Raw genomic sequence first — 14,138 nt, 5'->3', positions numbered from 1 at the left:
GCCAACCGTGCCGGTAGACACCGATGTAGACTTCAATAAAAACACACATACTCTACATGCTTTGTTTTCATCCACCTGCTCCTCCTTTGGCTGATGTTGTTTGTTCTTGTTTGTCGTACTGCAGTGGAACCTACCCTCGCGACTACCTCTCAATAATGACCAGCTGCCCACAACGACCACCCAAAAGAATCCCTGAAAAGTGTTGTGTTTTTTCTATATTATTCACCTTTCTTTAGGGTCCCTTCGGACCCTTGGGTGGTCGCTAAAGACAGGTTTCGACAGTATAACAAAGGTTATGCCATTACCAGATCAATACAGTAAATCAACTGGAAATAAAAGGGGAGTCTCACCATGAAAACAGGAACAAGTCAGTGTGTTCATCTCTCATAGTCTTCAGGCTGTCGATGCTGACTTTCAACAGATCATCACAGTCTGTGGCAATAGCACTAGAGTCCTTTGTCATGCAAGCTCCCATCACACGTAGACAAGCTGAAAAAATGCAAGGGACAAAAAAGATGTGTATGTATTAATAAAAAGAACAACTAACAACTGTGAAAAAAATCCCTATCATATACAGATAAAGTCATTTCCACTTTCACTTTGTTCACCCTTTCTTTGCTGCTTGAGATATTGTCTGTTGTACATGTTGTTTGTACAATTCAAACGTTACCCCCAAAAAAGCCTGGTGATCATGTCTTTTTACCCGAATAACCATTTAATAAGTACCCTTTGTAGGTTTTCTATTTTTTCAACTCACAGATAGCTGTAGGCAGAGTGTCAGCATTGATGCTTGTCAGAACTGCTGCCTGTAGTCGAAAGACTTCCAATACTTTCCACAGAGGCAGGTAAGGTACCAACACTTCGACACAGTTTTCCATGCTGTCCACCTTTTCACTGCAAGAAAAAGCAAAAGTGTTCAATTACTGACACTAACAATCACAAAGATAGCAAGAAAGACGCTAACAGAATGGCACGCACAGAGACAAGTAGACATATATATATCATGCAGACTTGAAATCACATAGCATAACAAAGTTACACACACCGATAAGCACATTATGTATATTCCCACACAACATCAGATACAGAATACAGATACAGAGTATTTTATTGCCCAAGTTTGGGAATTCTTTTGACAGACGCGGTTTTCACTCCATTCACTCTAGCCAAGCACACCCAACATACGCAGCTATACAAAAATTCAAATAAATTGAATGACATCATTCAAAATATATACACTAACATTAACAACAGAATCAATATCAAACATCAAGCGTCAGTCACAAGCACAGTAACAACGACAACAAAGTTGACCTGTGTCTGCCCCGGCCCAGATTCAAACCTAGCTGTGACCCGCGAATCACAAACCTAACGCTCTACCAACCGAGCAACTTGGCCACCATAAACAGAAACATCGCTTTTTTTTCTCTTCATGACTTTATAATGTTTACACGCTCACCTATACACCTGCTGGAAGTGAGTTGCATCACTGCTACCCAGAGTGGACAGAAGCTGTGCAAGGTGCCCGACAACCAAGGCGCTCATCACATCGTCTGTCATCCTGAAGTACACAAAAATCAATGATGAAAGAGCTACCTTCTCCTTGAACTTAAAACTCAACAGTGATATTACAACATAACTTATTGTAAGAAAAACGCAAACACTAATGTCTAGGTCCCAACATTACGTTCAGTATCAACGTATCTTTGCTCTGTACACACACACACACACACACATACTTGCACAAGCACACACACACACACACACACACACACACACACACACACACACACACACACACATACACACACACACACACACACACACACACACACACACACTGGCAATGAAAAAGCCTGCTAGAAAAATGAAATCCTGTTAACCTATGACAACCCATGTGTGTTAACTGTACCCCTCTTGCCATCAGTTTCAATTTCAGGTAATTCGCTACAAAGTTTTTGCAGAAAAATTAGTTCAATCTAACACACATATTGAACACACTTGGTTTTACCTCACAAAAGCTTTATCCATGATTTGCTGCTGCAGACTTCTGGGGGATGACAAGAAACAGCTGTGCGTTGTTTTTGTCAGCTCTTCGACAGCAGACACCAAATCAGGCAACAACTGAACACAACAAGAGGCGAAGCCATCAAGGCTCACGTAAGAAATCGACAAACAGTAACACACACACACACACACACACACACACACACACACACACACACACACACACAACACACACACACACACACACACACACAGAAAGAGCATAGGTGAAACTGTGCAAGAAAGCGAGACACTAGATCTAGATCTGTCTGTCTGCATGTAGCCTACTTACAGGGACACGACTGCCAACTAGTCTCGGCCCGCTCAAAATAATAATGACCGAGACTTTCAGTACTTCCTTCGCGTGACTTCTAACCCTCTTACGTCATAATGTGACGTCAATGTAATGTGACGTCTTCAAATGTTAGAGTTTCTACCACACGCACGCACGCACGCACGCACATACGCACGCACGCAGAGACAGACAAAGTTACGATCGCATAGGCTACACTTACGTGAGCCAAAAATGAAGTGATACTGTTCCAATTCAGTCACCTCGAGTGAGCCAAAGTAAGCAGACTTAGCCTAAATTTTTTGGGTTTTTTGTTTGCTTAACCCCCAGCCGACCACGAAGGGCCATATCAGGGCGGTGCTGCTTTGACATTTAACGTGCGCAACACACAAGACAGAAGTCGCAGCACAGGCTTCATGTCTCGCCCAGTCACATTATTCTGACACCGGACCAACTAGTCCTAGCACTAACCCCACAATGCCAGACGCCAGGCGGAGCAGCCACTAGATTGCCAATTTTAAAGTCTTAGGTATGACCCGGCCGGGGTTCGAACCCACGACCTCCCGATCACGGGGTGGACTTAGCCTAAATGAAATACACTGGTGTGTGTGTGTGTGTGGGGGGGGGGGAGGCTAATACATGTTTGCCTGTGTATGTGAGTGTACATGTGTGTGTGTGTCTGTCTATTTGTGTGTGTGTGTGTAGCTGTGTGTTGGGGTGGGGGTGGCCATATGTGTGAACATGTGCGTGCGTGTGTGTTTGCCTGCCTGTGTGTGTCTGTGTAATCTCTTTCCCAAATCCATCATATTCTATCAGAAGAGTTAAATTAGACCATTAAGAACTATCAACTAAATCTGACTTACCATACACCTCTTTCGTTTCATCATCACAGCATAATGTCACCACCGCTATCACCTCTACCCTGCTACAGTAGAACAGCATAATGTCACCACCGCTATCACCTCTACCCTGCTACAGTAGAACCCTTCATGTAAGACCTCTGAAAATATGTGAAAGACGAATCCTAAAAGGTAAAGAGTTTTCAAATGGAGGTAAATATTCAGAAATGTTAAACTGAAACTTTGAAAAAGTATGGTCTTTAAAGGTGAAGGTATTAAACTGGGAAAAGGGGGGGGGGGGGGAACGGGGGAGGGGGGTTTCGCTGTATATCTCACCTTGCTTTCCACTGTCAGCCAGGTGTTGGCCAAAAAGACAGCCTTAGCTGCATTGAGAATCACATCTTCTGCTCCAGTCCATTCCGATTCCTCTGCTTTCTCAGAAACTGCGTCTACAGCCTCAAACCTGAACTCTGAGCGACAGTAGCACAAGAGTTGCACATTGAAGATTGAGGAAAAGACAAGTGTGGTCATACTGGCGGCGTTATCTTCCCCTTGGTCGGCAAGATAGTCTAGTGTGGTCAGAGGCAGCTGGCCAGTCAGGCAGAGAAACTGGACAATCTGTAACATTCGAAATAGCAGAAATAGTTTCAAAAATTGTATGTCCAAGGAAATGCTTTAAAAAAGTAATTATTGTACTGAGAAATGTAAATTTCTAGTTTCTAAATGCATACTTCGGAAAGGAGTGTTTTGTTGTTTCAAACCTCAAGTTCTCTGCCCTACCGAACCAAAAAATATCAATCATATTCAAGACACATACTTTCTACCATCAATGAGAGCCTAAAGTTGTCACATCATCATAGTGATGGTGTCAGTAATTTTTCAAACTGGTACGCACACTTTTATGATGCAAACAGTCCAGAAAAAAACGGTAGGCTGGTCATTGGAATCAGTAAGAGTCCAGCTGAGAGTACTGGCTTTATTGTTTTACCAGCGAAAAAAAAGGTAGTTCTAAAAATCAACCAGTAGGTAATACTGGCAGCCAATTTTCTTCCAGTATTTTCTCATTTCAACTGGTAAAATACTGGTAATTACCGGTTAATGCCAATACTGCATCAGAACACAAAATTTTCCTCGACTGCCCAAGAGTATGGTGCGTGATCAAGTGAGAGTATGTATGCGTGCACGCATGTGCGTGTGAGTTCATGTGATCTCATTCTTTATTCACTATCGGGACAGTTCAATATTTATGCATGCCAAATGTTACCTTGTCACTGTACGTAGAAGATGTGAGAAGGGGAACAACCAATTCTGACAGCAATGCTACCAGAACTGGGTTACACTTTTCAGAGTCATCATCATCATCATCATCCTCCTCTCCATCTCCCTGCGGCAGATGATCCTGAGTGGTTTTCAACAATGCTTCTGTCACTTCAACGACCTTTCTGTACCTGAAGTAGAAAACATACCAAGGTGGTCAAACTTGTGAATGGGGAGTCACATCAACTTCAGTCACATCAGTCTCAACCTTATTTTGTCTTATCAAATTCAAAATTTATTTTGGTTATTTTGTCTATTTTATTGTCCTTGGGGAATCCCACACACTTTACCACATACTTTGTTGTTCTGTGTCTCATATGAACATAAATTAGCTCAGTGACAGTCCTTGAAAATGCATGAAACATGTAAATACAGGGCCTAGCATTGGAAAAAGTGAGTTCAGCTTACAAAGGCGGGGGTCTGGGGGCCGCAGGAGGCCCCCGGTGGGGGTTCGGGGGCTTTGCCCCCCGAATTTGAAGATTTTTTGGAGATTTCTTACCTAAAATGACCCCCCCCCCCCCCCCCCCCCCAAAGAAGATTGAGCAAATAAATTATGCCTTCACCAACAAGCAAAACACAGACAGAAAACAAGAAAACTGACAATCTTGTGTTATTTGGCCTAAAAGTGCTTACCTTCTTCAAACAAACACAATGTCACTCAATGTCAGCAATGTCACTCCTTGTCTTAAAGTTGTTGAAAACTATACACAGTCTCAGGCATAAAGCGTGTCCCTCCTTTGAAAACTATACACAGAGAACAAACTGAAGTTGTTAAAAAAAATTACACACTGGAAATGTCTTTAGCAGATGTTGTGAGATGATCCTTCTTGGCTTATTGTTTTTTGAAAAAAAGATTCAAGTTTGATCTGCTTGGCCTTGCGAAGCCCTTGTTCGCGTAAAATATTTCTTTCCGGCAAAACTGACAGTATGCTTTGCCAGAAATAGCAACCTTTCGGAGCCATAGTCCGTATCGGCACATTACTTCTTCTGACTTGCCTTCCGCCTTCGGAATGAAATCCAGCCATTCCCACTTCCAGGAATACCTGGATTCTTTGTCACTGAATGGCTGACCACGTTCGACAATGTCGCTTCAAGACATTATTTCAAGTCAAGAGCCACAAAACACCGGCACAAAGCATGCTCGCGCGATGCCAGAGGAAGTGCGTGCTCAAGCAAACTGTCAACCCGATTGAGAATTGAACCAAACGGCGCACAAAACGAAAGCTGGGACTGTTTGGGTTTACCGTTTGGGAATAACAGGTTTTTGCATTTCGGCGTACACCAAATCGAGTTCCGCGTACTGGAGATGTTATTTCGGCGTAAAGTACGCCCGAACGGCTTACAATGCTAGGCCCTGTAAATAACAGGATATACATAAACACAGAAACTTACAATGCAATAAAGAGGTGAGTGCCAATCGTGGGAAAAGAATAATAGATAGGGTAAGAGCGCATTCAAACTCATGCGCTAACGTTCTTCAAGCCTGGCACAAAAGAAAGGAGTTTTGCTAAGGCCAAGAAGAAAAAAAGTTTTGTTTCTGATGACAATGCAAGAACAAGAAGAGCAAACGCTCGATCGAGTCACTTTCGCAGTTCTGAATATTATATGAGGCATCAGATGGACAGGAAGAAATTGCTATTCACAACAAAATGAGTCACGTTCACATATAGTTTCCGAGAAAAGCCCAACGTTAAGTTGTGTGTTGCCGAACAGAAAAGGCTAGTTATCTCCCTTGTTTTTCTGATAACGTTCGTAAAAGGCTACAGATGTAAATACTTTGATGTAAAGAATAATCCTACAAAGTTTCAATCACATCCAATGAACTTTGTCAAAGATATAAAATGTCTAATTTTTCCTTTGACGCTGACCTGTGACCTTGAAAAAGGTCAAAGGTCAACGAAACCATCGTTAAAGTGTAGAGGTCATTGGAGGTCACGACTAAACAAAATATGAGCCCGATCGCTTTGATAGTTTCCGAGAAAAGTCCAACGTTAAGGTGGTGTCTACGGCCAGCCGGCCGGATGGCCGGCCCGGACAGACTAACACTGACCGATAACATAGAGTCACTTTTTCTCAAGTAACTCAAAAATTAGGATTGGTAGATCGGTTACTTTTTTGGGGTTTAGATTGAAGTTTATTTTTTATTTACACCATCACATGTGAGTTTTTATTAGCCAGAAAAAAGTGCGAGCTGTAAACCCTGGATGTCGGAGAGAAGACTAACTTTCCTTGTAATGTAAAGTCTGCAAAATCGAGTTTTGTCATTTTCAAAAAAGGGAAGGACGGGGAATCGGACACATTGAATTTTTTTCTTTCTTGGCCTAATCACAAGTAGTAGAACTCACTGTTCCATGGAAGTTGTCTTGGTGAGGACAGTGTCTCGCACGATCAGACAGGCTGAAGCCAGCATGCCTCCCTCCTGTATCAGACCGCCCGTCTCCTTCACTGCCAGACCCAGCCCTGTGGTCCAAGACTGTCTCAGCATGCTGCCTGCTTCTCCTGAAAGTCACACTGACATTAGACAAAGCTGTAGACCATGACGATCCTCATGTTTAAAATGATTAGATATATACCCGCCTTGTTGGTTTGGGATTAAATGTCTGCGTGGCAATCTCCTGAATCAGCACCAATGAAGTGAGATCACAACACGCAAATCGATGTCGTCATGGAATTTTGGCGCAACTCAATTCTTGGTGGTTTAGATTTTTGTGTGCTTTTGACTAAGTAAATCATTCTTCATGAGAAATATTCTCTTAAATACGATTGACAATACATGATTTAATATTCTTTTACCTTTCTATCCATACCAGGAACGAATATAAACACTATTTCATGATAAAAATAATCAGTTTTGTCCTTCTACAGAAAAGCTGTTGAAAACAAGGTACGCCAAAATTCCACGACGACATTGATATTTTAAGATTGTGATGAACAAAATGCCATAATCCTTAACCTGGAAAAATTATGCCTAATTTTTCATAACTTACCAGATGTGGAGAAGCAGGTGTCTAGGTCAGCCATCATCAAAGCTACGATCACATCACGCCCCTCACTCAGACAAAGGCTCATCTGGAGAAATAAAGAAAGCAAAATAAAAGTACACGGCACACAAAAGCTTAAAAACAATCCACTGTATGTTCTACCAATTACATGGACCCTGAACCTTGTCTCTTGCGAAGAGTGCACAATTACAATGTTTGCATGTAAATATTGCAATTATGCAGTCCATTGCTAACCAAACACAAAGCAAAGCAAAACTATCCGAAGATAAGTGAGTGTAACTAAAAATTGCTCCAGTGAGGATGCATGTCAATTTAATCCCACCATCCATCCTTTGCAGGCTAAAAGAAAATTCCCACTTGCTCTAAGATCTCATCCTCACAAAATTACCTCCCTTTGACCACCCGCTTTTTCAAACTGCAGTGTTCTTATTTCAGACTAGAAAAAAAAAAAAAAAGTGAAATGTGAAATACTTCTTACCCTGAGGTTCTGAAAGAAGGTGAGTGCGGCCCTGGCCACAAACTGAATGGCGATCTGGGCTTCTCCCGGCACCAGCGTGCGTGAACCCAGGGTCACCAGTTCCTTGTGAACACTGCTCACAATGTCTACGATCCAGCTGCTAGGGAACACTGGTTCTGGAAAAATACAAAATATTTTCAACTATTTTTCTTCAGCAAAAATTACTTAGCTTGTATCTCTGTTCCTGTGACAAACATTTGCTTCTCAACTCTGAACATCAATAACTTGAAAAGTGAGTGAAGCTGACATTTGGAAAAAAGTAATACCATGAAGTGTTCTTTTGGCTGAATGTAATTTATCAGATACCGAACAATACAATCTGCTACACGATATTATGAGTTGTTTACATTCAGCCTAGCTGCACAGCGTAACAAGGGCCTTAGCCGTTTGATTTTGCTTCTTCTGATCCATATATATATATATGTTACAGTCAAAACGGGAAATCAGTCATTACGGGTAATGACTAAAAGTTTTAGTCATTTCCGGAAATGACGGTTTTGATCAGTCATTACTGGAAATGCCTAAAATCTTTAGTCATTACCCGTAAATGACTAAAAATATGCTCTAGACATTACCAGTAATGACTGAACATGAACTAAATGTTCTGAGATGAATCCCATTATTACAAAAATTGTGAGTCTTCATATAGTTTGCTCCCCCACAATCATCTAATTTTTATCCAATTATGCATGATATTGTGTTTCCATACAATATTTAACATAAGTCAATATTAAACTTAGTAATAATTCAAAAATCAAGCAAAAACACATTAAATTTATTTGGTTGTAAAGGCTATAAAACACACAGAGTGGTAGACACGAAGGTTGCACCCGTGTGTGCGAAAGCCAATTGCTATAAAACGCGCACTAAATGCGTGTACTTCTCAGATCGGCCAATAGAAATGCTATATAGAACGCACTCCCTTCGCCATAAAGCGCTCAAACCCCGAACCGCATAATCTCTCAATCTATTCGCAACTCTGATGTTAAACATTTGTCAATCTTTTATTTCAAATACACATTAGATAAAATGAACAGAAATTTGGAATAAAGAAAAGATAAAATGAACAGAAATTTAAAGAAAATGGAATTATCTCTCTCTCTGTCTTTGTCTGTGTCTCTCTCTGTCTGTGCCTCTCTCTCTCTCTTTGTCTCTCTCTCTGCCTGTCTGTCTGTCTCTCTCTCTGTCTCTCTCTCTCTCTCTCTTTCTCTCTCCCTCCCCCTGTCAATACCCCTTGCAACTAAACCGTCTTGAACACACACTTTGACGCTGTAATGACAAATACACATTCGATAAATTGAACAGAAATCTGGAGTAAAATAGAATAAATCAATGGAAAATTGAAGTAAATGACACATACACACACACACACACACACACACACACACACACACACACACACACACACACACACACACACACACACACACACACACACACGCACACACACACACACACACATTTCATTTGTTGTGGCAGTTCAGGCTTTGGTGGCAGCGACTGTTGCATTTTATCTTTGATTTGTAGCACTTGCACCTGTTAGTGCGACACTTTTTTGTTCCTGCACAGTTGCACTTGATATAACCCTGCCCACCACTCTGTGATCCGCGAATAACTGTTTCTCGCAGGCTCAGGATTGTGTCACAGTTAAGGTCTGCCGTATCCAGGAGTTTTTGTGGACATAGTTCAAACCCACTCCTTTCATACGAACCTTTTAGAATCCCATGTTTTGTTGCAAGAGTGTACGTGTTGTTATCTCGCCTTTTAGTCATTTCCGGAAATGACGGTTTTGATCAGTCATTACTGGAAATGCCTAAAATCTTTAGTCATTACCCGTAAATGACTAAAAATATGCTCTAGACATTACCAGTAATGACTGAACATGAACTAGCAGTCAGGCAATAAGGGTAAAAAATATTCACAAAGTTTAGTCATTTACGGGTAATGCCTAAAGATTTTAGGCAATTCCGGTAATGACTGATCAAATCAGTCATTTCCGGAAATGACTAAAACTTTTAGTCATTACCCGTAATGACTGATTTCCCGTTTTGACTGTAACATATATACGACTTGTGTCTGTCTGTGTGTCTGTGTGTGTGTGTGTGTGTGTGTGTGTCCGCGATGCACGGCCAAAGTTCTCGGTCGATCTTTTTCAAATTTGGAGACCGTATTCAGCTACACCCCAGACACAACCTCATCGATGAGATATTTCAACACGTGCTCTCAGCGCGCAGTGCTGAACCGATTTTGATTTTTCTCTGGATCCATTCCCAGTAACTCTTCCTTATCTTCTCCAGTGTTTTCAGCCGCGTTTATCTCCCTTCCTTCGTGCGGTACGCCGGCGGGTCCCCAGCACAGCCGGGTATTCGGCTCAACTTCTTCCCGGCGCAGCCATACCCGGCGAAGCGGGTATTCATCTAGTATATATATATCTACTAGAATGAATACCCGCTTCGCCAGGTACCCGGCTTCGCCGGAAAGAAGTAGAGCCGAATGATACCCAGCTTCGCTGTGAAGAAGTAGAGGAATACCCGGCTTTGCCGGGATGAAAGCATTGTGGACAGTGACTTTCTAAAAATAGTAACGGGAATATCCGGCTTCGCCGGGATGAAACCGTTGTGGACAGTGACCTTCTAAAAATAGTAACGGGAATATGGATTGACGGAGATAAACGCAAAACACTGGAGAAGATAAGGAAGAGTTACTGGGAATGGATCTGGGAAGATGAACAGAAAAACCAAAATCGGTTCAGCGCTGCACGCTGAGAGCACGTGTTGAAAATTCTCATCGACCAGGTTGTGTCCGGGGTCTACCTGAATATGCCCACCAAATTTGAAGCAGATCCTTCAAGAACTTTGGCCGTGCATCGCGAACACACACACACACACACACACAGACAGACAGACAGACACAAGTCGTATATATATATAGATATATATATATATACTAGAATGAATACCCGCTTCGCCGGGTAGCCGGCTTCGCCGGGAAGAAGTACTTAGAGCCGTACGCCGGCTTTGCCGGGTCCGAACAATGGACCCGCCAAGCTTAGGTCCCTCCCAGATTCGTGGAATGGGAACAGCACGAAAATGATTCAGTGGCCATAATGCCATTCCTGACCATATCGAGTCCCATCCTTGTCGACGAATGTAACCGTGTTAATCACCTTTGGAGGCGAACTCCACTCAAACAGGACTGAGCAAGTTATGGCTTCTGAAAGGAAGGCCAGTACATAAATTTACACAAAAGCCGCCAGACCACATCACAAACAGAACTGAACAATGCACAGGTGTTGCTCACATAGAGACACACACACACACACACACACACACAAAAACACAGAGAAGCCGTATCTATAGAGAGATAGATGACAGTGTATTTTTCGCGTGGCTATAAATTGATTCGACCTTTGCACTTTTACAGTGAGGATAATTTACGGGTCCAATTTACGTTCTGGACACTGCGTTGACCTTCTAAAAATAGTAACAGTAACAGAACGCCGGGAATATCCGAAGACGCTCCACTCACACTATAGTGCACCATTACGAAGGAAGGGAGGTAAACGCTGAAAACCTGGAGAATATGAGAAGATAAGGAAGAGTTACTTATAATGGTGAAATGAACACAAAAACCAAAATCGATTCAGCGCTGCGCGCTGAGAGCACGTGTTGAAATATCTCATCGATGATATTGTGTCCGGGGTGTAGCTGAATACGGTGTCCAAATTTGAAAAAGATCCACCGAGAACTTTGGCTTCGGTGTGTCGGTATGGGGGCCCGGGTAGCTGAGGTGGAACCAAAATAGCTGAGGTGGAACCAAAATCGGTTCAGCGCTGCGCGATGAGAGCACGTGTTGAAATATCTCATCGATGAGGTTGTGTCCGGGGTCTCTCTGAATAAGCCCACCAAATTTGAAGCAGATCCATCGAGAACTTTGGCCGTGCATGGCGAATACACAAATACACAAATACACAGATACACAGACACACAGACACAAGTCGTATATATATATATATCTCTCCATCTGCGACATCTTCACTAAAAATATTGGTCCAGTGCAAATACTTCAAAAATTGCTGTACCAAATAAACCTATTTCAAAAGGTCAAATCTTCAGATTCTTTTCCAAACCTGGACAAAACATTCTCACCATTATCATCATTGGCAGAAAGCACAAGGCAGATAACCCTCCAGCCCTGCTCAAGCTCTGATGGTTGCTTGACGGAATGCTGTGTGGTCACCATAGCAACAAGGCCACAGAGTCGGGAGTGAAGGTGAGGGGAGCCGAGCCACTTTGACACTTGCAGCATGATTTTCCTCTTCTCCAAAGCTCTTTCTATCAAGCTGCACAGTGCGTTTGTGCTGTTGACTGTCTGCAAAAATGTCAAACTGATCATGATGATCCATGAAAACTGAAGACATACATAAATGCAATAAAAAGCATATCAATTTCTGATTGGGGCAAGACTTTGAGTGCATATTCAGTTATAACCACCATAGCAAACTTGAGTGCATACACACCAAGCCACAAGCACCCCCACCTCCCCCAACAATCCCCCAGGTCTTTTTAACAAACTGCAGAGTATATTCATGTTCCATACCATCTGCCAGCCCCTACCCATCCCCTAAACACACACACTCTCATCCCCATCCAGTACACTCCCGTAATGCCAATTTTCTAAACAGCAACTTCCTACCCAATTTGTACTGAAAATCATAATCAAATGAAGCAGAGAGCTATTTTTAGATCTGAGAGTGAGAAACAAAGGGACATAAAAACTTTAAAATGCATGACATGTGCAACAAGAGTAAGTGAGAGTTATACGGAACCAATCTCCTGGCACCTGAGAGAATAACAAGCATTGAAATGAAAAAAACGACTTTCATCCTCAAAAAAAGAATGATTGCCGCAAGCCAATATGTTCCTCATTCAATATGTTCCTCATTCTCCAAGGCACTTTTAACACATATACTTCCTACCCAATTTGTACTAACCTGCAGCACATTGTCCCAAACATCAGTGCTGCTTTGCTCAGAGAGGTACGGCAGACAGGCAAACAGCAAGGTGATGGTGTGGTCCACAATCTCTTCCGCGTTCTCCCCCTCCACCTTCCCTCCCAAAACAGGCAGCACCACTCTGTCTATCACACTGCTGTGAGCGCTCTGACTGCTCTCCCTTGGCCCTAGAGTTTGATCCCCTGCCCCTGTTTCTTTGTCACTCTGCAGAGACTGAAGCACAAAAGCTGCGATGTCCTCTGGGAAGTACAGGTTCGCCAAGTCTACGAAAAGCTTCAGGTGGACGCAGGAGCGATCCTGTTGATACAGCTTGTGAGAGTGCACCACCATCTTCTTCACAAAACTGTTCATCACTTCTGATACTTCAACCTCCTTCGAAATGGGGACCCTAGCTTCCGGTTTCCTCTCCTCCTCAGCAAACTTCACTCTCTCGCTTTTTGCTCCGCTGAGAGCTGAAGCATCTTTGGGATTCAGCAAAGCTCTGATGAATGACACAAGCCTGTCGGGTCTTAAACTCTGTTTTCCTCCAGAGCCGACGGTTTCAAACATTCCCACAATGTCATCTGAAAGCTGGGCCCAGAATGCTTGAACCAACTTGGAAGATTTTGTGTTGGATTCCAGAGTTCTCAAAAAAGCAGACACGGAAGGGAAGAGGTGTGAACGAGACAGCGTTGGCTTTGGGTCGAACAGCGAAGCCTCCACAACTGGAATCATCTGTAAGGGATACATAAAAAACAATACATATTACAACAGAGAACAAAAATCAAACATACATACAAATTATGCCACAAAGATCAGGTGCTAAAAATAACACATGCATGAAAACCCCATACACAAATTGTTAGTAAAGAAATAGTGTTTGGAAGGAGTCATCTGCATCTTGCATATAAGTCATATACACTACTATAATTCTAACTTATTTATCAAAAAATGTATATGAATAAAAATTCTGCCTCAAAAGTTTTTGAAGCCACCAGTACTATGGCATGATTATTACTATTCCTTGGTTCAGACCTCAATATTCTTCAAGCATACCGCAAGCCCAAACAATTAACAAATTGCCACAATTCAAGCTTCTGCCACAGCCACATTCACTCATGCTTTATGCAGT

General features: G+C 42.4%; 1 protein-coding gene across 1 annotated transcript in view; it reads right to left on the bottom strand.

Annotated features, from left to right (window-relative positions):
* Window positions 1–14,138, bottom strand: part of LOC138962592 (E3 ubiquitin-protein ligase listerin-like) — a 31,096-nt gene that overhangs the window by 10,147 nt on the left and 6,811 nt on the right. Inside the window, exons 10-20 of the mRNA XM_070334464.1 lie at window positions 13,007–13,741; window positions 12,162–12,384; window positions 7,975–8,129; window positions 7,482–7,563; window positions 6,840–6,993; window positions 4,442–4,625; window positions 3,514–3,795; window positions 2,012–2,124; window positions 1,460–1,561; window positions 758–894; window positions 351–489 (exon numbers count right to left, since the gene is read on the bottom strand). Coding sequence (XP_070190565.1) covers window positions 351–489; window positions 758–894; window positions 1,460–1,561; window positions 2,012–2,124; window positions 3,514–3,795; window positions 4,442–4,625; window positions 6,840–6,993; window positions 7,482–7,563; window positions 7,975–8,129; window positions 12,162–12,384; window positions 13,007–13,741 — 2,306 coding nt within the window. The remainder of the gene's footprint in view (window positions 1–350; window positions 490–757; window positions 895–1,459; window positions 1,562–2,011; window positions 2,125–3,513; window positions 3,796–4,441; window positions 4,626–6,839; window positions 6,994–7,481; window positions 7,564–7,974; window positions 8,130–12,161; window positions 12,385–13,006; window positions 13,742–14,138) is intronic.

This window comes from Littorina saxatilis, linkage group LG3 (genome assembly GCF_037325665.1).
Source record: "Littorina saxatilis isolate snail1 linkage group LG3, US_GU_Lsax_2.0, whole genome shotgun sequence".
NCBI classification, from domain to species: Eukaryota; Metazoa; Mollusca; class Gastropoda; order Littorinimorpha; family Littorinidae; genus Littorina; species Littorina saxatilis.
This window is presented reverse-complemented; position numbering and strand designations above follow the sequence as displayed.